This window comes from Melanotaenia boesemani, chromosome 19 (assembly GCF_017639745.1).
Source record: "Melanotaenia boesemani isolate fMelBoe1 chromosome 19, fMelBoe1.pri, whole genome shotgun sequence".
Classification (NCBI taxonomy): Eukaryota; Metazoa; Chordata; class Actinopteri; order Atheriniformes; family Melanotaeniidae; genus Melanotaenia; species Melanotaenia boesemani.
Window position 1 is genome coordinate 184,367 of NC_055700.1, and position 26,545 is coordinate 210,911.

At 45.3% G+C, this 26,545-nt stretch overlaps 1 protein-coding gene across 3 annotated transcripts; it reads right to left on the minus strand.

Moving 5' to 3' along the window:
* Positions 1-42: 42 nt before the first annotated feature.
* On the minus strand, positions 43-26,419 carry prpf4 (PRP4 pre-mRNA processing factor 4 homolog (yeast)). 3 transcript variants are annotated; one of them, XM_041970632.1, is made up of 15 exons: positions 26,308-26,419; positions 24,925-25,116; positions 24,590-24,776; positions 22,907-22,994; positions 15,262-15,341; positions 11,704-11,797; positions 11,174-11,268; positions 11,016-11,074; positions 10,701-10,824; positions 10,532-10,621; positions 4,160-4,282; positions 1,591-1,698; positions 1,227-1,345; positions 1,049-1,155; positions 43-212 (listed from the first exon to the last, which is right to left on the minus strand). In XM_041970632.1, the coding sequence occupies exons 2-15, from the start codon at positions 25,094-25,096 to the stop codon at positions 126-128; spliced, it is 1,533 nt and encodes a 510-aa protein (XP_041826566.1). In that variant the 5' UTR covers positions 25,097-25,116; positions 26,308-26,419; the 3' UTR covers positions 43-125. The 3 variants fall into 3 exon arrangements, with proteins under 3 accessions (XP_041826566.1, XP_041826567.1, XP_041826569.1); XM_041970633.1 differs by having other exon boundaries at positions 24,925-25,119; positions 26,308-26,400; XM_041970635.1 differs by having other exon boundaries at positions 24,925-25,113; positions 26,308-26,382.
* Between the last annotated feature and the right edge of the window lie 126 nt (positions 26,420-26,545).

Here is a 26,545-nt window from a genome sequence, read left to right on the forward strand (position 1 = left end):
ACGTTAATTCTACCTCATTTAATCCTTAAAAACTAAGAAACATTCAGAATTTAAACTGTTATTTTATTAAAAAAAACATAATTCACAGATGAATTACAAAGTCACAGATTACATCAGTGGCAACATCACTCAGATAACCATAATTTGAATGTTCGGTCGTAGGAGCTCGTGGCGATCAGCCTCCCATCAGGCGACACATCAACGCCCATCACCTGAAAATACAAAGAAATGTGAGGGCAGAGATCTTTGCACCAATCCAGCACACAAACCAACCAATCAGAAGCCCTACCTTTCCCCTCAAATGAACCAATCAGAAGCCCTACCTTACCGTCACATATTAATGTCTACTAAGAGTTTGGAAGAAAAAATTTAGAAAGTTAGTGCTGTGAAATGGTGCAGATTCCTAACTAAAAAATAAACCACACTTAATAAAATTAAACTATGAAAAAAGGGTTAAAAATATTGACTCAAGAAATTTTTTATGTTTTGCTGATCAGGCAACAGTGCATCTGAAGCATTTCCACTCGGAATATGCTGAGTCAGAATATGCTGAGTCAGAATATGCTGAGTCAGAATATGAAGCATCAGTTGTTGCTCAGTCTTTTTTTCTGTTTATTGTAGTTTGGAGTACTTTTATTTTGAAGCCTGGTTGAAGCACCGTTGTTAAAATCTTTAAGAATAACATAATAAGCCTGTGTTGTAGTTTAAAGTTACAGATATTAATACTGAGAAATGTAAAAGTTTTATTTGACCTTTGATGGTGATTTCAAATGTTTGAAAGCTAATTTAGCCTTGCTAAATACAAATAAAAGGTGAACATTAATTTATTTAGTTTTTATTTCTAAAACATTATACTGGAGGAGTTTCATAGACTTGGCAAAATAAGTTTTAGTTTTACAGCATCTGTTGTGTAGTTTTTTCTGAGGCTTTTATATTTATATCGCTATCAGAATTATATTGTTTCGACCGAAATCAAGAAATATATTGTGATAAAAGTTTTGGCCATATCGCCCAGCCCTACTTCAAACGAACCAATCAGAGGCCATACCTTCCCCTCGTGTCCAGCCAGTGTTTTCAGTGGCATCCATCCCGGGTGACTCCAAACTTTCACCGTGTTGTCGTACGCGCCGGTCAACAGGAAGTGACCGTCTGTTGCTGCAGACAAAAGTAATGTCAGAAGTGGAAACAGGCTGAAAAATGAAAACAGGAAAGGAAATTTGGTTTACGTTGGAAGCGGACGGCAGAAACCAGGTTCTGGTGGGCGGGGACTGTGTACAGGCACTTCCTGTTGCGCAGCTCCCAGACCTTACAGGTATTATCACCACTTCCTGTGGCCAGGTGATGTCTGACAGAACAAAGGTTGTGAACACATTGGAAGAAAACATCAATACAAACTTTATTGACATTTCTTCAGAACCAAGAACATAAATTTTGTCAATAAAGTTTCAGAGTAAATCAAAGCTATCCCATCCAATCAGCTTCTCTGTAACCAGGTTATGATTCCTATTCTTCTTCTGTGCAACTACTAGCTGTCTGACAGCGGCTCTCTGATTGGATGGTGTTCTACTTGCTGGCTTGTAATTGGCTGACCCATTGGGGGAGAAGTGCAGGCTGTAGATCTCCTTCAGGTGACCCTCCAGGAAGACGACACAACGTCCTGTCCTCAGATCCCAAACTCTGCCAAACGCATCAAGACCTCTGATTGGATGAGAGTAAAAACATGGAACCATATTAGATCAGTCATTTAGAACTGGATTCAACCCTTCACACAGATGCTGAGAGGAACCGGGACCTTTCTTAGATTTTCTGTAGGTGTCATAACTTCTACAAATTCATCTGGTCTTCAAACTGCTGGGATCGGACCACCCCCTGCAGGACTGGACCATGAGTCCCCCCCCTGCAGGACTGGACCATGAGTCACCCCCCGCCCCCCGTGCAAGACTGGACCATGAGTCCCCACCCGCACCCCCTGCAGGACTGGACAATGAGTCCCCCCCCTGCAGGACTGGACCATGAGTCACCCCCCGCCCCCCGTGCAAGACTGGACCATGAGTCCCCACCCGCCCCCCCTGCAGGACTGGACCATGAGTCCCCCCCCCTGCAGGACTGGACCATGAGTCACCTGTGTGCTTCTGCTTCCTGCACCAGTTTCCCCACTGAGGGACTAATAAAGGTTTCTATTCTATCATTCTACTGGGATGACTTCATGACACACAAACAAGAGAGTCCTTCTCTCTTGATGATGTCTCATCCACAGCAGCTGTAGAGACGTCTGTAGAAGCTGCTTTCTGATTGGACCGTTTCTGTTTTCATCTAAACCTCCAGGTTTCTCTTCGTTCTCAGCAGGTATCCCTGGAGTTACGGTGCTCCTCCATCCCTTTTCCTCTCCTCCACACCCCAACTGGAGGTTTTCCTTCCCGGTTCTGGTCCCGATGGAGGTTTTCCTTCCCGGTTCTGATCCCGATGGAGGTTTTCTTTCCCGGTTCTGGCCCCGATGGAGGTTTTCTTTCCCGGTTCTGGTCCTGATGGAGGTTTTCCTTCCCGGTTCGGGTCCCGATGGAGGTTTTCCTTCCCGGTTCGGGTCCCGATGGAGGTTTTCCTTCCACTGTCTCTGCCACTGTCACTGCAGCGGATAACTGCAGCGGCTTCAAGCTCTCCCGACAAAGAGGTGTTCTCGTGGTTTTTGTCATGTAAGTTGCAGTGTTTTCGTAAGTCTTCGTCATGTCTACCTGTCCTGAGGCGCACCTACTGTCGTGAGTTTTTGCTCGACATCAGCAAAACCATAATTTCGATCTTATACTCTGCACACAAAGAGGAGTTACACGCCTGTGGTCTGCTCCGGACCCCCACACCACCATCGACCCCCAGCCCTGCACCTCGCCCAGAGTGGAGGCTTCACAAACGGTGTGAGCGCAGACAAAAGCGGGGTAAGCGCGGAGGTATCTGAGCCAGGCTAGCAGCAAACCCACACAAGCCGGCTATTCCCTCCATCACGCTGGCGAACGTACGCTGTTTGGACAACAAACTGGATCACATACGACTATTACGGACTACTCAGAGGACAGTGAGAGAGTGTTGTGTTTACGGAATCATGGCTCGGCAACAACGTAGCGGACCACGCCATCCAGCTCGAGGGTCTAGCATGTTACCGGACGGACAGAGCACTCACCGAAGAAGGTAAAACCCGTGGCGGCGGTCTATGTGTTTACATCAATGACGCGTGGTGCCGTGACGCTGTTGTGGTCCGCAAATACTGCTCACTGTTAGTGGAGTTTATGATCATCAAGTGTCGGCCGTTTTACCTCCCGCGGGAATATTCAGCCATACTAATGACAGCAGTCTACGTGCCTCCCAGCCCCAACATTAACAACAGGAGAGAGGCAATGAATGACCTGTATCTACACATCAGTGAGCAGCAGACGGCCCACCCAGATGCATTTCTCATCTTGGCTGGGGATTTCAATCACGCAGACCCAAAGAGTGTGTTTCCTAAAATACACAAACACATTGACTTTCCAACACGTGTGAATAACACTTTGGACCAAGTTTATTCCACTCAGAAGGGGGCTTACAAGGCCCTTCCCCTCCCCCACATCGGCGCCTGCCCCCCCTCCCCTCGCTGCCCCCTGCCCACAAAACCTCCAGACTCTGAACCCCCCTCCCATCAACTCTGAACTGTTCATGGACACTTAACTTATCAGTATATAAGCTAAACCCGCACAACTGCCATGCCATTTGCACCACTGTATTCAGTTTGATCTGGTTTTCTTTACCCAATGTTGCTGCTACTTGTGCCTTTTTCATTCTTTATATTTCTTGTTTTTATTCCTTTTATATAGCATAATACAGTTTTTTATATATAGTATAGCAAAGCAAGAGACTTTTTTTTACTTAAAGATGTATGTTAAATGTTTATTGCACCTTGGGTCTGAGTGAAACGCAATTTCGATCCTCTGTATGTCTTGTACATATTGCAGAATTGACAAATAAAGTGACTTTGACTCTTGGTGTAGCTCAGGATGGAGGATTGGATTAAAAAAGATTTGGTTTTCTTAGTGAAAGACTTAATCAGTATAATATGAAAACAATCAATGATCAGAACTTAATGCGATCAGTTAAAACATTAACAAGTACCACATGCAGAACCCAGAGTACTGACCCAGTTGCAGCTAGCGAGCCGTCAGGATGGAAACTCAGGTCATGGACTCCTTTGCTGTGACCCTCCTGATGGAGGATTTCCTCCTGGACCTCCAGATCCCACAGACGCCACGAGTTGTCATAACTAGACCCACAGGACACACACAGCAGACAGAGCTGATCCTCAGAGTAATCAGATTACTAACAGTTAAATACGTTTACCTTCAACGCAGATATATTTCCTTCCAGTAGCTACAGGTTTAACTGGTTGGTTGTATATTTTTACATAGAACAGATTTAAGCTGGTGATATTCTAGAAATTTAGTGCTGCTGATTCCATATTGCTAAGTGAGAATATTAAATGATAAGAACTTTCTATTTTCTATTATATGTTCTGTTTTATTCTTTTATTTTTCCACTGAGTGAAAATCAGCTTTTTGTTTTGCAGGATGTCAGGGTTGTTCCTGATGAATGGCAGGTCAGAGATAACCAGATCCTCCCGCAATGCTCTACATCTAACCATGGTTCATCCACACCGCTAGCTTTAACCGTTTGGAGATAAACTGCAGCTTGTTAGAAAGAAGAAGTGATTGAAGTTGGGTAGCTCCAATCTACCTCTGTCTTTACGTTAGTCGTCCAGGTTACAGACATGGACAAAAGTGTTGCTTCCCTTCGGCTAATGAAAGAAAAACTCACATTGGTCACAGAAATAACTGGAATCTGACTAAAGTAATAATAAATAAAAATTCTATGAAATTTAACCAGTGAAAGTCAGACGTTGTTTTTCAACCATGTTTCAACAGAATTATTTCAATCAATCAAACTTTATTTGTATAGCGCTTTACAACAGCAACAGCTGAACCAAAGTGCTTTTCAACGTGCAATAATAAGAGAATAAAAACAATTAAAAACAGGTTAACAATAACAGTTTAGACAAAAATAAAACATTTTCAGAGTAAAAAAAAAAAAAAAAAAAAAAACAACAGTATTTTAAAAATAAACTCATGAAACAGGCCTGGACAAAAACGATGGTTCCCTTAACTTAATATTTAGTTGAACAACCTTTTGAGGCAACCACTGCAATCCAACAATTCCTGTAACTGTCAGCGAGACTTCTGCACCTCTCAGCAGGTATTTTGATCCACTCCTCATAAACAAACTGCTCCAGTTGTCTCAGGTTTGAAGGAGCCTTTTCCAGACGCCATGTTTCAGCTCCTTCCAAAGATGCTCAATAGGATTTAGTTCAGGGCTCATAGAAGCCACTTTAGAATAGTCCATGTTTTCCTCTTAGCCATTCTTGGTGTTTTTAGCTGTGTTTTGGGTCATTGTCCTGTTGTAAGACCAATGACCTGCGACTGAGACCAAGCTTTCTGACACTGGCAGCACATTTCTCTCTAGAATCCTTGATAGTCTTGAGATTTCATTGTACCTGTACGGATTCAAGACACCCGGTACCAGATGCAGCAAAGCAGCCCAGAACATAACAGAACCTCCTCCATGTTCCACAGTAGGGACGGTGTTCTTTTTTAACTTGTCCTGTCCAGCATCATAGCAGCAAAATGATAATCTGGTTGCTGTATCGTGCTGAACAAATTTGCTCTGCCAAGGGGAGGCCTATGGGTAAGGCTCCTCTTGATAATCTGATTAATTAATTTATTTACTTTGAATCACAGAATCTATGTAATCTTGCTGGACCTGACCGAAGGGGACAGAAAAAGACGGAAAATAGCAAAAAGAAGCAAAAGGGAAAGAAGAAAGGAGACAAAAAGATCACAGACAGAAGGAAACGACCCTTCAATCCACACCATCACCAGACAACAAACTGTTACACCTGTACATGAACACACCAGAAAATTTCCTACAACTTTTACAAAAACAGAAACACACAGAAAAAAACTAGTCATTAAGAGTTTTTAAATAATATCCAAATCAAAAAAGACATAACAGCGACCAGATACTAACTCACAGGAAAAATAAAAAGAATTATCTCTTAGTAAATAAACCCACTGGACAACTCAGTGACTGTGTCAGCATGCAGAGGATGAGTAAGAGGAGTGATCAGTGATGAAGAGTGGTGAGTGAGATCGTGCAAATGAAACCACGCCTCCACGGAGGTCAGAGGCAGACCAGGGCCAGAGACCCGGGCCCTCAGCAGCAGACCCAGAGCACCAACCCAAGCTACCCCACCACGAAGACGACTCCAGCCCCACCCGAAGGGCGGCAGAGGAGAGCCCCGGCACTTGACCCCAAAACACACACACACTTATATCCTCCTCACCCACACCCACACAGTATAAACACACACACACAGCATACAAACCTCCCACTCTCACTCCCCAGCCACCCCTCCCTCCCACTATGCCCTGTGGGAGACGTCCATGGCGGACCAGAGAACGGCGAGCCCCAGATCCTGCCCCCGCCGCCATCCCCAGCCACCCCCCCATCACCTCCCACCCAGATGCGGCTGACCAGGCATCCCCCAGGATCAGCAGTCCCTCATCAGCACAGTCGCCCCGGTTTCCCGGCCCCCAGGGCAACAACCTCCCCCCGCCCACCCCCAGCGGTGCCCCGGGGAAGAGGGGTGTGAAGTGTCCCCATTGTCCTCCTCCCCGCTCATGACTGTTTGTGGTGAGTGTGTTTTTTGCAAGTAAAACTGGGGGGGCAGTGATCATTTCGTGCTGGGAGCAAGGTCATGTTAGTAGTCCCGCCCTCCACGCACCACATGACACGCCCCCAGAAGTTGTTTGTGTGTTGGTGTTTTGATGTCTAAGTGTAATTTAAACTGAGAGGCGAGTCGCCACAGGGTGCAGCTAAGGAAGCCACTTGGGTGACCCCCTCCCGGCTACACCCCGCATGACGTGCACGCCTCCCAAATCCTGTGTGTGTGTCTTTGTTTGTGTGTGTGTAAGAAAGATAGAAAGAGTGGGGAAGAAGAGGGGTCCAGGGATGTAAGTCCGAAGGAAAGAGAACCTCCCTCTGGATGGTGAGCTGCCAGCAGCACTAGGCACTCCCGTTCCCCAGGAGGACCCCAGGGCAAGACAGGCCAGAGGCAGCCGCCCCCCACGACCAGGCCACGCAGCCAACGAGCCACCACCGACCCCAGAAGACACCCACCCACCAGACACCCAAGGGGGAAGGAGAGGAGCAGAAGGAGAATAGCGGGAGAGCCCAGATCCACGACGCACCACCCCCAGGCCCCCCCACAGGGTCATGTCATCCCTCCCCACCCCACCTACTCACCTATGATCTTACACACTCCCACTCATCCTAGCACATGCATACGCATACGCACACAGACAAACACCCCCACACCCACACAAACATCATCCAAAGCATAGACACACACACACAACATAAAAGCATCCCTGTCTCACACCCCAGCACCTCCCCCTATAATCCCCCAAATCCCACTCAGTCCCCCCCTTCACACCCCTACACCCCTCCTGCCCCCGGGCCATACCCTGGGTCCCAGGGCGGCAACCAGACACCAGGGCATGCACCAGCCCACACCACTGCAGCACATCCGGGCAGGCACAGACCCCCGGCACAGACAGACCCCACCACCCCAGAGGGAGGGGGGCCACCCCCTGGCACCAGAGCCCAGAACCCCCACCCAGCCCGCACTAGAATAGCCCAGTCACCTGGCCCAGGGCCTCACCCCCCGCCACAAGGCGACCCCAACCGCTGGCCCCCACAGGGCCGGACCCAGAGCCGCCCCCACCGCAGAGCAGCCCAGTCCCGCACCATGGGAAACCACAAAGAACCCGCAACCACCAGTCACTCCCGGCCATTTCTCAACCCCCAAAGCAACGAGGTCACAGTCCTCCACCTACACTAAGTGATGGAACTAAGCACAGGGGACCAGAGGGAATGAGATTCAGCTAAATAGTTCTTTGAGGAGGCAGACATTGTCTCACTACTGATGTGGTCAACTAAGAGATTCCTAAACTGCTGAATACACAGATTATTTTTGTTTTTCCAGTTCACGAGGATAGTTTTCTTTGTGATGCATAATGCTGTGCGTATCATGTGTGCAGAGTTAATTACCATATTAATGTCACCCAAGTCACCTAGTAGACCTAGTATAGTGCGGGGATTGTAGGAATATTACATTTAAACCATGTTGACATGTCCACACATACCTGAAGCCAGAACCTGCGGACAGGTGTGCAGGACCACAAGGCATGGAGATAGTTGTCAGGTGTGTTTTCATTGTAGTGTGGGCAGATGTTTGATTGTGACAGACCCATCCTGAACATCCTTTGTCCTGTATAATGAGTTCTATGCAGAATTTTGAATTGTATTAGTTGCATATTTGAATTTTTAGTCATTTTAAAGGTGTTCAAACATATTTGTGACCATTTATCTTTATTAAAGTTACTGGATAAGTCACCCTCCCATTTTGAAGTTGGAAGACAGATTGAGTCTTCTAGTTTAGATAATAGTCTATATGTTTTTGATAATAGCTTTGGGGCATTGAGATTCATGAATTCTGCCACCCTAATAGGTAGCTGTAAGTTTAATTGATTAATGGTATATTTTTTACATATAATAGATTTAAGCTGGTGATATTCTAAAAATGTTTTGCTACTGATTCCATATTGTGAAGTGAGAATAATAAATGACAAGAAGTTTCCATTTTCTGTTATATGTTCTAACTGTTTTATTCCTTTATTTTTCCATTGAGTGAAATTAATCAGCTTTTTGTTTTGCAGGATGTCGGGGTTGTTCCAGAGGGGTGTAAACTTACATGGAAAAAGTGAGGATTTGGTTATTTTTAGAAAATCCCACCAGAATCCCAACTGTTAACTAAATTATCTTTTATGGCAGTTTTATGGATATAACATGATCTAGTGAGAAAACAGGAAAATTAAAGCACATACCAAGTCAGTAGAGCCACGGAGTGATGTCCGGGTCGCGGTACAGCTGTCCATTAATAAATAATTTATCCACCGCGATGACAGCGCGAGCACCTTCAGCGATCAATTTCCTCCTGATGGGAAACAGGACTCTCCGTCGGTCCAGAATCTCTCTGGGATATTGGTCGTTTACTCCAAAGTTCGTTCCCTTCAGTTCGCGGCCCTGGTTCTTCACCTGCTCCTTCTGTTTGAAGCTGACGAACTTCGCTACAATAGGTCTTGGTCTGCTGGACCCGGGTTTCCTCCCGCCAAGCCGATGGACTCTGTGAAAGGAGATGTTTTTCACCGTTTCCTCCGGGAGCTTCAGGTGGATTTTGATGAAGTTTTTCACCGTGGTCTCGGGGTCCTCCTCCGTCTGCTCTGGAATCCCTGCAAACACCAGGTTCTCTCTCATGCTCCGCGCCTGCAGATCGATCACCGTTTCCTTCATCTTCTTATTTTCCTCCGAGAGACGGGTCAAGCCCTCGGTGAGGGATTTTACCGACTCTCTGAGACCAGCATTTTCTACAGCCAGAGTTTCCACCTGCTTCTGGCTGAATTCTAGTGATTCACGTAGCGCCTGGAACTCCTTGTAGAGAATTTCTACCAGACTCAAACGCACATCAAAACTACCGAGTTTCTTATCTATAGAGATCAGAACATCTGTTGAGTCGTTCCCCGGTGGTGAAATAGCTCCAGGTGAATCCTCATTTCGCTGTCTCTTGGACTTGGATGAGGTGGAGGGGGTGGAGGTGTTGTTTGGTTTCCCCATGACGATTCTGTCGCTCTTGTTACCGTTCGTATTATTCATCTCTTTGATTTGTCATCAGTTTTCCTCCTGCGGCCACGTCCAGGGAGGTTGGCTACAGTCCCATGGATCTTACATTTCTGAATAATATGTACAGCTGTAGCCACAGGAACATCAAGCTGCTTGGAGATGGTCTTATAGCCTTTACCTTTAACATGCTTGTCTATAATTTTCTTTCTAATCTCCTGAGACAACTCTTTCCTTTGCTTCCTCTGGTCCATGTTGAGTGTGGTACACACCATGTCACCAAACAGCACAGTGACTACCTGTAGCCTATATATAGGCCCACTGACTGGTTACAAGCTTGTAGACACCTGTGATGCTAATTAGTGGACACACCTTGGATTAACACGTCCCTTAGGTCACATTATTTTCAGTCTTTTCTAGGGGTGCCATCATTTTTGTCCAGGCCTGTTTCATGAGTTTATTTTTTAAATAATTCTGTTGAAACATGGTTGAAAAGCAACGTCTGACTTTCATTGGTTAAATTTCATAGAATTTTTATTTATTACTTTAGTCAGATTCAAGTTATTTCTGACCATTGTGAGTTTTTCTTTCATTAACCGAAGGGAACCAACAGTTTTGACCACGTCTGTTAGTCTTTAGGTTCAGCCAGTAAACAACAGTCAGTAAACAGTAAACAACAGGCTGGTCCTGGGAACCAGGAAGCACTGTGGTTTGAGTTTACCAGGTCGTTCCTAGGAATCTTCCAGAAGGATGCCAAGACACTCGCGACACTCGGTTACTGTGACCCTCAATGTCTGCAACAGGCTCGTCACTATGACAACAGAGACAGATGAGGATCATCATCTTCATCATCATTTAGTTATTCAGGCTCATCCTTCCTCCTGTCCTACCTCTCTAAGCTCCACAGCTTCACCGTCCCGTCAGCTGCACATGAGGCCAAGCTGACATCTGATTGGTCAAGAGAAACTCCAGCCTGTGGACGGAAGACAATGGCTCCCACATTGGTGTTGTGACCTACAGCCAATTAGGAGACAGTGAGAAAGAGGGGGCAGAGTCTTAGTTAAAGAGGAATAACACGTTCAACATTTCCACCAACAACTAAACATGAAACCTAGGCTCACTACAGTTGTCATTCTCATGTCATTATTTAAATTTGTTTACATAAACACTAATGTAAACAACAGGATGTGTGAAGCTCCGCCCACCTCTAAGTGTACGAATCAGGTTGCAGTCAGGAATGGACCACAGCTTACACAGACCACTCCTGGGGGATAGCATTTTAGCATTAGCATAATTATAACAGCAGTGTGTCGCTCCAAGCTAAAACATTCATGCTAATGTCTGGGTGGGCAGGGCTTGTTACCAGGATGCGGTGGCCAGCATTCTGGAGTCTGGGCTGAAGTGGCAGAAGCTGATTGGTCGATCGTCTCCGATCTGACTGCAGAAGTTATTCAGGTTCTGAAGAGGAAGAGGAGATGAAGATGATTTCGGAGCTGACATCATGTGGAGCCATGTTTGTTTCTCAGACTGATGTTTACATTCTGACATCTGATGAATTTGCTGTGCTGACATTGTTGATTTTCCTCCGGATGATAGCATTTGTCATGGTGTTTATGTTGGTGTTTATTGTGTTGTTTATGTGTTGACACTCCGGACCATGTCAGTTTTTCCATGTTTATGCTGTATGTTTACGTCCTGGGGTTCTTAAATGACTGTACTTTTCTAGTTCACCAATCAGAGCGCATCTACACCCACCCTCCTGTCACATGCATTCATGCCCCGACAGAGTTCAGTATCTTGCCCAAGGACGCTGCAGGAATCGACCCACCGACTTTCCGACTGGTGGACAACCACTCGTCCTCTGAGCTACAGCTGACCCCGCCCTTGTCTCACCCTCAGGCTCTTGTGAAGCTCCTGTTGGCGAATCGTCCTGGTTGCCTCGGTAACATCCTTCTGAGCGCGGGCCTCCTCCAAACGCCTCATCGCCCTGATAGACCAATCAGAGCAGGAGAATGTGAGTGCTAGCCAATGAAAAAGCTGGAGATTGCTGGACGCCTAACGATTCCTGCTGCAGAGTTCTGAATGATTATTAATGAGGACACACAACATTCAGATTGTTTTATTTATTAGTTTAATGGGGACAGGTTAACGAACAACATGACGGCTTCATTTTTTTTTTTTTGCCGACAATAGTCGACGGCTAAATTCGTTGTCGACTATTTTTATTGTCGACTATTGTCAACAGCGTCGACTAATCGTTGCAGCCCTAGTCCCAACATGTGGACCGAAGCTTCCTCCACATCAGGAACGTCGACTGTTTGTCCTCCAAACACAAAGAAAACTAAGCAAAGATTCCTTTTGTTTTTGTGGACGTGAGTGGGGACTTCTAGTGGCTTCTTCTCAACACATCAGCCGGGCCGAACTTTCTTCTTGTGGGGTTCTGAGAAGTGTGACTGGTCGGACATTTGAGGTGGGCGTGGTTAACGTGGAAAAGAGTGAAGCCGAAAATTGTCACATCCACTTTCTCGTTGATCCGAATCTGAACAGATCGTTCTAATGAACAGATGATGGAGGTGGTCAGAAAAAGGAAAACATATGCAACACACGTGGTAATAAACAACACGGACACCACTACGTGTTCAACCTCGCCGTGCCGAAGTTCTCGCTTCCCTCTGGGTCCGTCCAGGGCCGAGACAACATAAAAGGGACCACCGCGCCGGGGATTTAATACCAGGACATTTTATTCTGGGCGTAGAACAGAATTAATGCTGGATTTTTTATCCCGACGTTCCGTTTACGATATTTTATCCTGGACATAGAACAGAATTACTGCTGGATTTTATATCCCGATGTTACGTTTACGATATTTTATCCTGGACGTAAAACAGAATCAATGCTGGATTTTATATCCCGACGTTACGTTTCGATATTTTATCCTGGACGTAGAATAGAATTAATGCTGGATTTTATATCCTGACATTAAGTTTACGATATTTTATCCTGTAAGTAGAACAGAATTACTGCTGGATTTTATATCCCTACGTTAAGTTTACGATATTTTATCCTGTAAGTAGAACAGAATTACTGCTGGATTTTATATCCCTACGTTACGTTTACGATATTTTATCCTGTAAGTAGAACAGAATTAATGCTGGATTTTATATCCCGACGTTACGTTTACGATATTTTATCCTGGACGTAGAACAGAATTAATGCTGGATTTTATATCCCAACATTATGTTTACGATATTTTATCCTGTAAGTAGAACAGAATTACTGCTGGATTTCATATCCCGACGTTCCGTTTACGATATTTTATCTTGGACGTAGAACAGAATTGCTGCTGGATTTTATATCCCGACGTTACGTTTACGATACTTTATTCTGTCAGTAGAACAGAATTACTGCTGGATTTTATATCCCAACATTATGTTTACGATATTTTATCCTGTAAGTAGAACAGAATTAATGCTGGATTTTATATCCCGACGTTACGTTTACGATATTTTATCCTGGACGTAGAACAGAATTAATGCTGGATTTTATATCCCAACATTATGTTTACGATATTTTATCCTGTAAGTAGAACAGAATTACTGCTGGATTTTATATCCCGACGTTCCGTTTACGATATTTTATCTTGGACGTAGAACAGAATTGCTGCTGGATTTTATATCCCAACATTACGTTTACGATACTTTATTCTGTCAGTAGAACAGAATTACTGCTGGATTTTATATCCCAACATTATGTTTACGATATTTTATCCTGGACGTAGAACAGAATTAATGCTGGATTTTATATCCTGACATTAAGTTTACGATATTTTATCCTGTAAGTAGAACAGAATTACTGCTGGATTTTATATCCTGACGTTCCATTTACGATATTTTATCCTGGACGTAGAACAGAATTAATGCTGGATTTTATATCCTGACATTAAATTTACGATATTTTATCCTGTAAGTAGAACAGAATTACTGCTGGATTTTATATCCCGACGTTCCGTTTACGATATTTTATCTTGGACGTAGAACAGAATTGCTGCTGGATTTTATATCCCGACGTTACGTTTACGATACTTTATTCTGTCAGTAGAACAGAATTACTGCTGGATTTTATATCCCGACGTTACGTTTACGATATTTTATTCTGTCAGTAGAACAGAATTACTGCTGGATTTTATATCCTGACGTAACGTTTACGATACTTTATTCTGTAAGTAGAACAGAATTACTGCTGGATTTTATATCCTGACGTTACGTTTACGATATTTTATCCTGGACGTAGAACAGAATTAATGCTGGATTTTATATCCTGACATTAAATTTACGATATTTTATCCTGTAAGTAGAACAGAATTACTGCTGGATTTTATATCCCGACGTTCCGTTTACGATATTTTATCTTGGACGTAGAACAGAATTGCTGCTGGATTTTATATCCCGACGTTACGTTTACGATACTTTATTCTGTCAGTAGAACAGAATTACTGCTGGATTTTATATCCCGACGTTACGTTTACGATATTTTATTCTGTCAGTAGAACAGAATTACTGCTGGATTTTATATCCTGACGTCACGTTTACGATACTTTATTCTGTAAGTAGAACAGAATTACTGCTGAATTTTATATCCCGACGTTACGTTTACGATATTTTATTCTGTCAGTAGAACAGAATTACTGCTGGATTTTATATCCCAACATTATGTTTACGATATTTTATCCTGTAAGTAGAACAGAATTACTGCTGGATTTTATATCCCGACGTTCCGTTTACGATATTTTATCTTGGACGTAGAACAGAATTGCTGCTGGATTTTATATCCCGACGTTACGTTTACGATACTTCATTCTGTCAGTAGAACAGAATTACTGCTGGATTTTATATCCCAACATTATGTTTACGATATTTTATCCTGGACGTAGAACAGAATTAATGCTGGATTTTATATCCTGACATTAAGTTTACAATATTTTATCCTGTAAGTAGAACAGAATTACTGCTGGATTTTATATCCTGACATTAAGTTTACGATATTTTATCCTGTAAGTAGAACAGAATTACTGCTGGATTTTATGTCCTGACGTTACGTTTACGATATTTTATTCTGTCAGTAGAACAGAATTACTGCTGGATTTTATATCCTGACGTTACGTTTACGATATTTTATTCTGTCAGTAGAACAGAATTACTGCTGGATTTTATATCCTGACGTTACGTTTACGATATTTTATTCTGTCAGAACAGAATTACTGCTGGATTTTATATCCCGACGTTACGTTTACGATATTTTATTCTGTAAGTAGAACAGAATTACTGCTGGATTTTATATCCTAACTTTGGTAATGAAGTTCAAAGGAAAGAAAAGTGATACCAAGATGGCCGAGGGAGACTTCCTGTTCAGGTTTTGGCACATCTTACCTCTGGTTGGTTTGTTTGGACTTACCGTGGCAGAGAGTATCTGGCCAACCACAGCCGAGCTTCCCTCAGGGAGGCGGAGCCTTCATGGTACCACGTCTGTTGGCACTGTGATGGGTCAGAGAAAAGATCAACAACAGCCTTCCAGTGATTGAGTTTAGATCCGTATTTTATCTACAAATTGTCTAGATTATTTAGATTCTGATAATAGTAATAATAATAACAACAACAATAATATTATAATTAGTAGTAGTAGTAGTAGTAGTAGTAGTAGTAGTAGGCTAGACAAGTTTATTTCATGTCCAGGACAATTTGAAGTTCTTTACATTAAACTTTAAATCATTACAGGTGGAGCAAAGGAAGCATTAAGAATAGGGATGTATCGATACCGATACTGATATCGGTATCGGCCCGATATCATGTGCATGTACTTGTACTCATCATTCAGAAAAGTGTTCCGATACTACATCCGATACCAGTAGCATAGGAATAGAAGTATATGGTTGCGCTAACACACTCCAGTCCAGTGAGGGGCGGCAACACGCCATGAAACAGACATAGACCAGGTAAAAAAGACATACCGATAGCACTTTAAGGAGGGCAGAGCACATTTCCTGCAACACTCAAATGGAAAAGGAGGCGCTATGTCCGCTGTATGGAAGTATTTCGAAGTGACCGAAGGTGACAAAACTAAAGCTAACTGCAAATTATGTTCAGCAAAGCTGTCAAGAGGAGGAACAAATTCAAGGACCTTTAACACAAGCAATTTAATAAAACATCTAAAAAATCATCACTGTGCCGAGTACAGAGAGTTTTCTAGCAGCGGGAAACAGCACCAACCAACTCTACAGCAAACCGTGGAAAAGCGGGAGAAGATGTCGAGGGACAACGTGCGTGCAGTGAAAATAACCGAGGCTCTTACCCAGTACATTGCTCTCGATAATCAGCCGTTGTCTGTTGTTGACAACATGGGATTTCGACGCCTTCTTGCCGTACTGGAGTCAAGGTATGACATCCCTAGCCGTCACCATATTACTGACACCGTGTTGCCAAAACTACATGACTTTGTGAAGAGGCACATCCACAGCCTGTTACAAGACATTTCAGCCGTTAGCTTCACAACTGATATCTGGACCAGCAGTGTTAGCCCCGTGTCCCTCATCAGCTAAATTGCACAGTGGATTGACAGAGATTTTACATCACAGAGAGTCGTCTTGCATGCAAAACAATTTAGGGGTTCACACACTAGTCAAGCCATCGCAGGTGTGTTTGATGACATGCTTCAGACACGGAGGATCCCTAAAACTTCTGTTCATGTTGTGCTGCGTGATAACGCCAAAAATATGATAAAAGCCATGAATGACGCTGGACTCCCAAGCTTGCCATGTGTCACACACACGCTCCAGTTGGCGGTTCACGAAGGCCTGTTGGCACAGAGGAGTGTTTTGGATGCTGTCTCAGTCGGACGGAAAATAGTTGGACATTTCAAACACTCTGCTTTAGCCTGGTCCCGCCTCGAAGACATTCAGGGGCAGCTCAACCAACCAATTAAACGACTCCAGCAGGATGTGCAAACCCCCTGGAATAGCACGTTCTATATGCTGCAGTCTCTCGTGGAGCAGAAGAGGGCTCTGGGAATATACGGGTCTGAACACCAGCTTCCCGACAATCTCACCGCTCACCAGTGGGCGCTTTTGGAAAAGACTGTTACTGGCTCCATTTGAGGAGTTGACACGAAAAGTGAGTTCCTCAGATTCATTGGCATCAGATGCCGTTCCTGCTGTGACTGTGCTTCTCAGACTCTTAAACAGAGAAACGGACGAGGATCATGGCATCAAAACAATGAAGCTTAGCTGCAGCTGTCAAGAGGCGCTTCATTGACACAGAGACAAACCCACTCTACTGCATCTCTACACTACTCTACTGGACGATAAAACATGGCGCTGTGCGAGCAGCTGCGTGCTACGGCGGCTCTGCCTTCTCTATTCCTTTTTTTAGTGTTTTATATGGTTTTTAGACGTGGTTTTCTTTTTTCCTTTACAGTAGTCAGTACCAGGTGCAATTCTGCACATGGGAAACCTACTTTTATTGTTTTTCTATTTGGATTTCTGCTTCTTTTGGCACTTTTCCAAACTTCGGCGGGGGACACCTTTGGTTTCAGCCACGGCTCCATTGTTTACACCAGGGACCAGCTGTTAGCTCTGAGCGGCACTGCTCTTCTCTACGCGGAGAAGCCGGAGATTCCCGCGGAGATACGGAGAAAAAGAAGAGGCTGCAGAGCAGGAAGAAAGCTCCAGGAGAGGAAACGGAGGTACAGGCCATATTTACCCTCCGTGATTATGGGAAACGCTCGTTCCCTCTCTAACAAGACCGAGGAGCTCACGCCGCTGACCCGGCTACAGCGGGAGTTCAGGGAATGTAGCCTCATGTGTCTAACGGAGACGTGGCTGAATGGACTTATTCCGGACTCTGTGGTTTCCCTGGATGGATTTAAACTTTCGCGCGCGGACAGGAGTGCGGCGGAGAGTGGTAAGAGGAAAGGCGGGGGACTCTCGGTGTATGTCAACGAGAGATGGTGCAACCCGGCGCACGTCTGTGTAAAGGAACAGCTCTGCACCAGGGACATTGAGTTACTCGCTGTGGGTATGCGGCCGTATTACCTCCCGAGGGAGTTTTCACACGTTATACTGTTTAATGTGTACATCCCTCCCTCGGCTGATGCAGCAGCTGCTTGTGAGCTGCTCCACAGCGCAGTGACTCGGATGCAGACTCGCCACCCGCAGTCCCTCCTGCTCATCAGCAGGGATTTCAATCACACCTCGCTCTCTGCCACTCTCCCTACTTTCGTCCAGTACGTGAAGTGCCACACCAGGGAGAACAAGACGCTGGACCTACTGTATGCTAATGTGAAGGACGCATACACCTCCACCCCCCTCCCCCCGCTTGGACGCTCTGATCACAACCTCGTACATCTGCTCCCTGAATACACACCCAGGGTGAGAAGACAGCTGGCACAGAAGAAGTCTGTGAAAGTGTGGACCGATGAGGCCAATGAGAGACTGAGAGACTGTTTCCAAACCACAGACTGGGAGACACTCTGCAGCTCTCATGGAGAGGACATTGATGGCCTGACCCACTGCATCACAGACTACATCAACTTCTGTGTGGAGAACACTGTGCCAACCTGGAGGGTGCGGTGTTTCTCCAACAACAAACCCTGGGTGACCCCTGAGCTTAAAGTCCTGCTGAACCAGAAAAAGAGGGCTTTCATTTCAGGGGACAGAGAGGAGCAGAGGAGAGTTCAGCATGAACTCCAGTACAAGATCAGGCGAGCCAAGGACAGCTACAGGAAGAAGCTGGAGGAGCAGCTGGAGCAGAAGAACACACGGGACGTGTGGAGAGGGCTGAAGGAGATCTCTGGATTTGGACAGAGTGGTGCCAGAGGGACAGCTGATGGAGACCAGCGCTGGGCCAATGATTTAAATCTGTTTTTTAACAGATTTGATTCTAACCCCACTCCCTCTGCCCCCCCTCCCTCCTCTTTACACATTCTCAGTCCAGCGTCTACCATCACCTTCCCCCGACCACCTTCATCTTCACCTCCACTTTCACCTACCCCCCATCTCCACTCCACACCAATGGACTCGACCACCAGCCCCCCACTGCCCTCCATCTCCCCCCTCTCCTTTACATCGGCCCAGGTGAGGAGAGAACTGAGGCGGCTGAAGAACAGGAAAGCTGCAGGACCCGACGGCATCAGCCCCAGGCTGCTCAGGACCTGTGCAGACCAGCTCTGTGAGGTGCTCAGGTACATCTTTAACCTGAGCCTCAGCCTGGAGAAGGTCCCTGTCCTGTGGAAGACCTCCTGTGTGGTTCCGGTTCCTAAGATATCACACGCGAAGGAACCGAACCATTACAGACCCGTCGCCTTGACCTCCCACCTGATGAAGACCATGGAGAGGCTCATCCTCGGTCACCTCCGCTCCGTGGTGTGCACCGCGATGGACCCGCTGCAGTTTGCCTACAGGCCAAACATCGGGGTGGATGATGCTGTCATCTACCTACTGCACAGGGCGCTGGCTCACCTGGAGACCGCTGGGAGCGTCGTGAGAGTCATGTTTTTTGACTTCTCCAGTGCGTTTAACACCATCCAGCCGGTGCTGCTGCAGGGGAAGCTGGAAGGAGCTGGAGTGGATGGAAAGTTAGCCGCGTGGACCATCGACTACCTCACCAACCGGCCACAGTACGTGCGTCTGCAGAACTGTGTGTCTGAGGTGGTAGTCTGCAGCACGGGGGCCCCTCAGGGAACAGTGCTCTCACCGTTCCTCTTCACCCTTTACACCTCGGACTTCACCTATAACACCAGCAGCTGTCATCTCCAGAAGTTTCTCTGACGACTCAGCCATTGTGGGCTGTGTGTCTGAGGGGAACGAGCTGGAGTACCGGTCAGTCATCAGGGACTTTGTGGACTGGTGTGAGCGCAACCACCTGTGCTTAAACACCAGCAAGACCATGGAGATGGTGATTGACTTCCGGAGAAGGACACTACCCCACACACCGGTGAACATCCAGGGGAAGGAGATTGACCGGGTGGACAGTTTCAAGTACCTGGGTGTTCACCTCAACAATAAACTGGACTGGTCACACCACACAGACGCCCTGTACAAGAAGGGCCAGAGTCGCCTCCACCTCCTGAGGAGACTGAGGTCCTTTGGAGTATGCAGGCCTCTGCTAAGGACATTTTATGACTCTGTGGTAGCCTCTGCTGTCCTCTACGCCGTTGTCTGCTGGGGAGCGAGCAGCACCGACCGGGACAGGAAGAGACTGAACAAGCTGGTCAGGAGGGCCAGCTCTGTCCTGGGCTGCGGGCTGGACTCTGTGGAGGAGGTGGGTGAGAGGAGGATGTTGGCCAAGCTCACATCCATCATGGACAACACCTCTCACCCACTGCACCAGACTGTGGGGGGGCTGAGCAGCTCCTTCAGCAGCAGACTGAGACACCCTCAGTGTAGGAGGGAGCGCTACCGCAGGTCCTTCATCCCCACTGCTGTCAGACTGTACAACTTACCTGTATAGTCATAATACTGTGCAATATTTATTTATATTTTACTGTGCAATACCCCCCCATTATCAATGTCAATATTCTTCATATCCCACCATCACCATGTAAATATGTATATAGTCTGTGAGGTTGTTGTTATATTTTGTTTTATTTTATGTATGGATGTAGTGTGTGTGTGTGTATGTATATATATATATATGTATATATATATATATATATATATATATATATATATATATATAATGTATGTGTGTATGTATGTATGTATGTGTGTATGTATGTATATATATGTATGTATATATATATATATATGTATATATATATATATATATATATATCTTTATATTATAACGGTACATATTTTTGCTTTTCTTAGACTTGTAAATAATTTCTATTGCACTTTCTTGCTGTGATGCATGTTCACCTTATTTTGCCTCTCTGTACTTTATTCTATAACAAGAGCTGCTGTAACAAGTGAATTTCTCCACTGTGAGATAATAAAGTCTAATCTAATCTAATCTAATCTACTTGATCCGAGGTAGAATGTGTGTTTATCTGTTACTGTGTGTGAGTATCATCAAAAGGAAACTTTTACAGTTTAAACAAGTTAAAATATTTTAAAATCTAAGTCGAAGAATATAATTACATTGATGCATTGAGAATTACAATTAACACACTCCATTAATTTAATTTAAGCCAGCTGAAGCTTGAGTGTTCTTACTGAAATGTAACTGATATTTACTAACAACTTGAAAAACTTAAATGTAAATGGTTAAATATTTTGTTTTCACTGTTTCAGATACTAAGATGTTTTTTTCTCAGACATCAGTGGTGCTGCAGGGGCCAAGGAAATGCTGAAGCTGGAGCTGCAGAGGATGTCGAAAAGAGGCAGAGGAAGAACATGGCGAGCCACCTCCCAGGAAGCCTCGCAAGGCACAACCAGCAGCAGTCTGGACAGTGTGTTTGAAGAAATAGTAGATCAGCAAGAATCAACAACAGTGTGCTGTGCACCGGTGGGTGCTGCTATTCAGCTGGAGAAACCACAACTGCACGTGAAGAAAATCCGCTACAGTACTGGGGGGTTAATAAAGTGTGGTTCCCCGCTTTGGCTCAAGTATCACAGAGAAACCTCTCAGCACCATGCAGCAGGGTGGAAAGTGTCAGTGTCTCACATTGTAGATGAAAACCAAAATAACTTTTCATTAAAAAAATCTGCCTCTCACTTTTTTAAAAGTGGCTTAGTCCTCACAGGCAATAGTTACAGAAAATGTCATTTCAGTTGTTCTGCCACCATTTTATGTTGGTATCGTTTAAGAGCTTCAGTGTGTTTGAGTGAAAGGTTTGGCAACGCTGTTTTAAAACCTTGAATTTTAAAATGTGCCAGTTTTCTTACACTGAAAGCTAGATCTTTGTTATATAATGCACACATATAGTTGTATTTGGGTAAAATGTACCGAAAGAAAATAAAAAATGTTTCATTCTTAGATCTGTAATGTCATTTATTAATGCTCGTATTGGTACTCAGTATTGGCAAGTTAACTCAATAAGAAAGGATGTCGTTTACTACAACCTAATGAAACTTACACATTTATAACGGCAATAATGACCATAGTGACTATAATGTTCACATAAACATATTTGGTTTCAGCAAATATCAGTATTGGCAGATATCCAAAATTCAGATATCGGTATCGGATCGGAACCCCAAAAAAGCAGGTCGGTGCATCCCTAATTCAGAAGCAGTAAAAGCAGCAACTAAACCATAAACTACAATAAACCAGAGCAGCTAAAGTCAGCAGCTGATTTCCTGCTGAGACGATGAGAAAAGAAATGTTGAACCTGAATTTAAAGAAAGTTTCATCTCCACTGCAGCAGAATTGCTACATGCTACTGCTCCAGGTTTACTCTGGACCCTGGCCTGGTCTGGACTCTGGTCTGGACTAGTTGACCAGAGTCTTTGAAACTCAGAGCTCTGCTAGGTTTATATTCTCTGAACATATAACAGATGTATTCTGGGCCTAAACCATTCTGGGATGTAAACCATCAGAAGGATTTAAATCTGTTCTGTGACTGACTGGAAACCAGTGCAAACTGGAAATGAAACCAGTATAAACTAGAAACCAGCACAAACTGGAAATGAAACCAGTATAAACTAGAAACCAGTATAAAGATGTTAAACTGGTGTGATGTGTTCAGATCTCTTAGTCCTGGTTAAAACTCTAGCAGGAGAGCTGCAGATGTTTAATGTTCTTTTTAGGAAGTCCTGTTAAAAGACCATTACAGTAATCCAGTCTACTGGAGATGGATCATGGAGGAGGTTCTCTTGGTCTTTCTGGGAGACTAAACTTTTAATTCTGTTGATGTTTCTGAGCTGGTAAAAAGCTTCTTAGTGAAGCTTTGATGTGGCTGCTGAAAGTCAGGTCTGAGTCTATCAACACTCCAAGGTTACGAACTTGGTTGGTGGTTTTAAGAGCCCGAGTCTCCAGGTGTTTACTCTTGTCCCTGCCCACCCACAGAAAAGAGGAAACCGCATTGGGCGGGGCCTCCGGTAGTACCTGACAATCAGTTGTATTGACAACACTACTGCCCAGTACTACGACGTACTACAGACCTCGTCCTGGGATCTCCTGGCTCGCTCCTCATCCTTCCTGGACTTCTTCAGGGCATCCGGACCAACCACGGACAGAACACTGCGCAGCCTGGACAAAAAAATCAGATGAGAACGGTTGAGACCAGATCAGACCAAAACAAGTCAGACCAGTTCATATAGTCAGACAGCATCAAAACGAGTAAGACTGGATCAAACCGAGTCAGACCGGATCAAACCGAGTCAGACCGGATCAAACCAAATCAAACTTAATCAGACCGGAACAAACTGGATCAAACCGAGTCACACTAAGTCAGACCAGGTCAAATTATGTCAGACCGATTCAGACCAGGTCAAACCAAGTCAGACCGGATCAAACAGAGTCAGACCAGAGCAGACCAGATCAAACCGAATCAGACCGGATCAAACTGGGTCAGCCCAATCAGACTGAATCAAACCGAATTTGACCAGAACAAACCGAATCAGACCAGATCAAACAGAGTCAGACCGGATCAAACAGAGTCAGAGCAGAGCAGACTAGATCCGACCGAAACAGACCAAATCAAACTGAATCAGACCGGATCAAACCAAGTCAGACCGGATCAAACTAGATCAAACCAAGTCAGGCCAGGTCAGACTGGATCAAACAGAGTCAGACTGGATCAAACCAAGTCAGCCCAGGTCAAACCGAATTTTACCAGAACAAACTGAATCAGATCGGATCAAACCAAGTCAGACCAGGTCATACCGGATCAAACCAAGTCAGACCAGGTCATACCGGATCAAACTGAGTCCGACTGAGTCAGACCGGATCAAACCGAGTCAGACCGGATCAAACCGAATCAGAAAGGACCAAATGAAGCCAGACCAGGTCAGATCGGTTCAAGCCACGTTAGAGTGGAACAAACCAAGTCAGAACAGATCAAACCAAATTTGACCAGAACAAACCGAATCAGACAGGATCAAACCAAGTCACACCAGGTCAGACCGGATCAAACCGATTCAGACCAGATCAAACCGAGTCAGACCGGATTTAAACAGAGTCAGACTGGATCAAACCGAGTCAGACCGAGTCAGACCAGATCAAACCAGGTCAGACTATGTCAGACCAGATCAAACCGAGTCAGACCGGATCACACCAAGCCAGACTAGGTCAGACAGGATCAAAATGAGTCAGACCAGGTCAGACCTGATCAAACAGAGTCAGACTGGATCAAACCGAGTCAGACCGAGTCAGACCAGATCAAACTTGGTCAGACTATGTCAGACCAGATCAAACCGAGTCAGACCGGATCACACCAAGCCAGACTAGGTCAGACAGGATCAAAATGAGTCAGACCAGGTCAGACCTGATCAAACAGAGTCAGACCGGATCAAAATGAGTCAGACCGAGTCAGACCAGATCAAACCAGGTCAGACTATGTCAGAGCAGATCAAACCGAGTCAGACCGGATCAAACCAGGTCAGACTATGTCAGACCAGATCAAACCGAGTCAGACCGGATCACACCAAGCCAGACTAGGTCAGACCAGATCAAACAGAGTCAGACCGAGTCAGACTGGATCAAACCGAGTCAGACCAGGTCAGACCAGATCAAACTGAGTCAGACCAGACCAAACCGATTCAGCCCAGGTCAAACAGGTTCAGATTTCAGGTCCATCGTATTGGTTTTTATTGATTGTTTTATTGATGGACTCCATCTCTCACCTCTCCCGACGGTCAGCTGGTCCCTCTCCAAACAACGTGATTGGCTCCCCCAGCGCGCGGAGGCCGGCCTTCACTTCGGCGTCATCGGTGGACACGGTGATCTGTCTGGCTCGGCGGCGCCGCTCAAACTCAGCGAGCGCCTCCTGCTGTCGTTCACTGACCCGCTCCTCCATCTCCAGGGTCTCGCCTGCAGATAATCATGGGAAATAAGAGTCATGCACCATCGCCATCACCTTCCTGCTGTTACCATGGACACGTTGGTCCAGCAGGCAACTTGTGAAGCCAGACGTCACATGAACAGCTGTGTCACATGACTGAGACACCTGTTGACCCACCTGAGGAGATGTTGATGTTTCCCGCTTTGATGCCCGCCTTCACCGCATCACTTCCTGTTGACGCACTGCTCCCCATCTCCGAGCTTAGACGCTCCCGCTCCTTCTCCTCTAGGCTGCCGTAGAAAACCCGACTCTTCTTCATGGCTGGCACCACGTCCTCCTCATCAGACATGTTTACGCCTTCTTCTTCTGCTGTAAAACATGCAGCTGATGTCTCATCCAAATGTACAAAAGCCACGTTTCCATGGCAACGGCTGCTTCACAGACAGGTAAAGAATTGGAGGTTATTTTAAACTGAGGGCATGAAAGTCATGTTAAAGGCTGACTAATCGATGGATCGGCCAAGCAGCAGCCACTTGATGGGGATAAGGGGTGGGAGCAGGGTGCGAACCACAGGGGAGCTGGGGGAGCTATAGCTCCCCTTAATGAAACATGAGCTCCCCTAGAAACAGGATTTATGAAATGTTGGGGGAGCTATATAATATTGACAATAAAATGTATGCTGATTGCTCACAAATTCACTGTAGCCTAAAGTATGACTATGGATGCTGTAATTATTGTGACCACTGAAGCGTGGCGGCGCTCCAAGTTAAACTTCCTGTAGATCTACGTTAAATGCAAAATAAAAGAAGTAAATGCGTAAAAGGTAAGGTAAGACCTGCTTTAACTATTTACAATATGGGAAACTATCATTGCTCATTATATTGTGTATGGCAAGCATCGCTATGTATGTGTGTGATATGTGGGTAATATTAACTATGTAAGTTGATCTTCGCAAAAAAAGTGGTAAAAAAATTTTTTGCAAGGGACATTTGCACCTGTTATGTATTATTGTTGCATAAGAGTTGTTAACCATTATGTATTGGTACGCCTATGTTCTGTGGGGCAAGCTGTAATATCAGCTGGCATCATGTTCTTACTTGCCAGTTTGAGGTCGAGTCTACATTTTATTCACAAGAAACGTCCTGTAAAAACGGTTTCATTAATAAGGGATGAATGAGTTGAAACGACCCATGAACCCCACTAACTGGACTTCACATCCTAAACACTGCGCTCGCGAGGCGGCTGGCACGCGAGCAGCGGCGTGTCTGAACGTGGCATCTGGTCTCACCTGCTATTAATCCGTTACAACACCAGCGTGTCGTATCAGCAAACTTTCTCTGTTCACGAGGACATAACGTCGCGTGATTTCCCGGTTTTATACCGAGAAGAGCCGCTGCAAACCGGAGACACCGGGACAACCGCAGCGACACGCGTTACCAGGCTGCGCGCGCTCCCGCGGCCGTTTATCCGTTACAGGCAGACCGTCACTTTATAACACAACACCGGTTTCGGTACTTTCGTTGGAATTGATCCGGTTGGTTCTGGTTTCTTAGAACTTACCAACGGAGAAAAAAGATCACCGACGCCGCTCCGCTCTATGACCGGAAGTCCTCCTGCGTTTCTTCTTCTTCTTCTTCTTCTTCCTCTGGTTCTTCAGTTTACTGGCGGTCGGGGATGTGCACTACCGCCACCATCTGGTCGGGAGTGTGGACACACCGTTGAAGCGCATAAAAACTGAGGTCATGTTTTTACTTTCAGAGTTCTCCAGAACCAGCTCCACTTTCTGTCATTCTGCTTC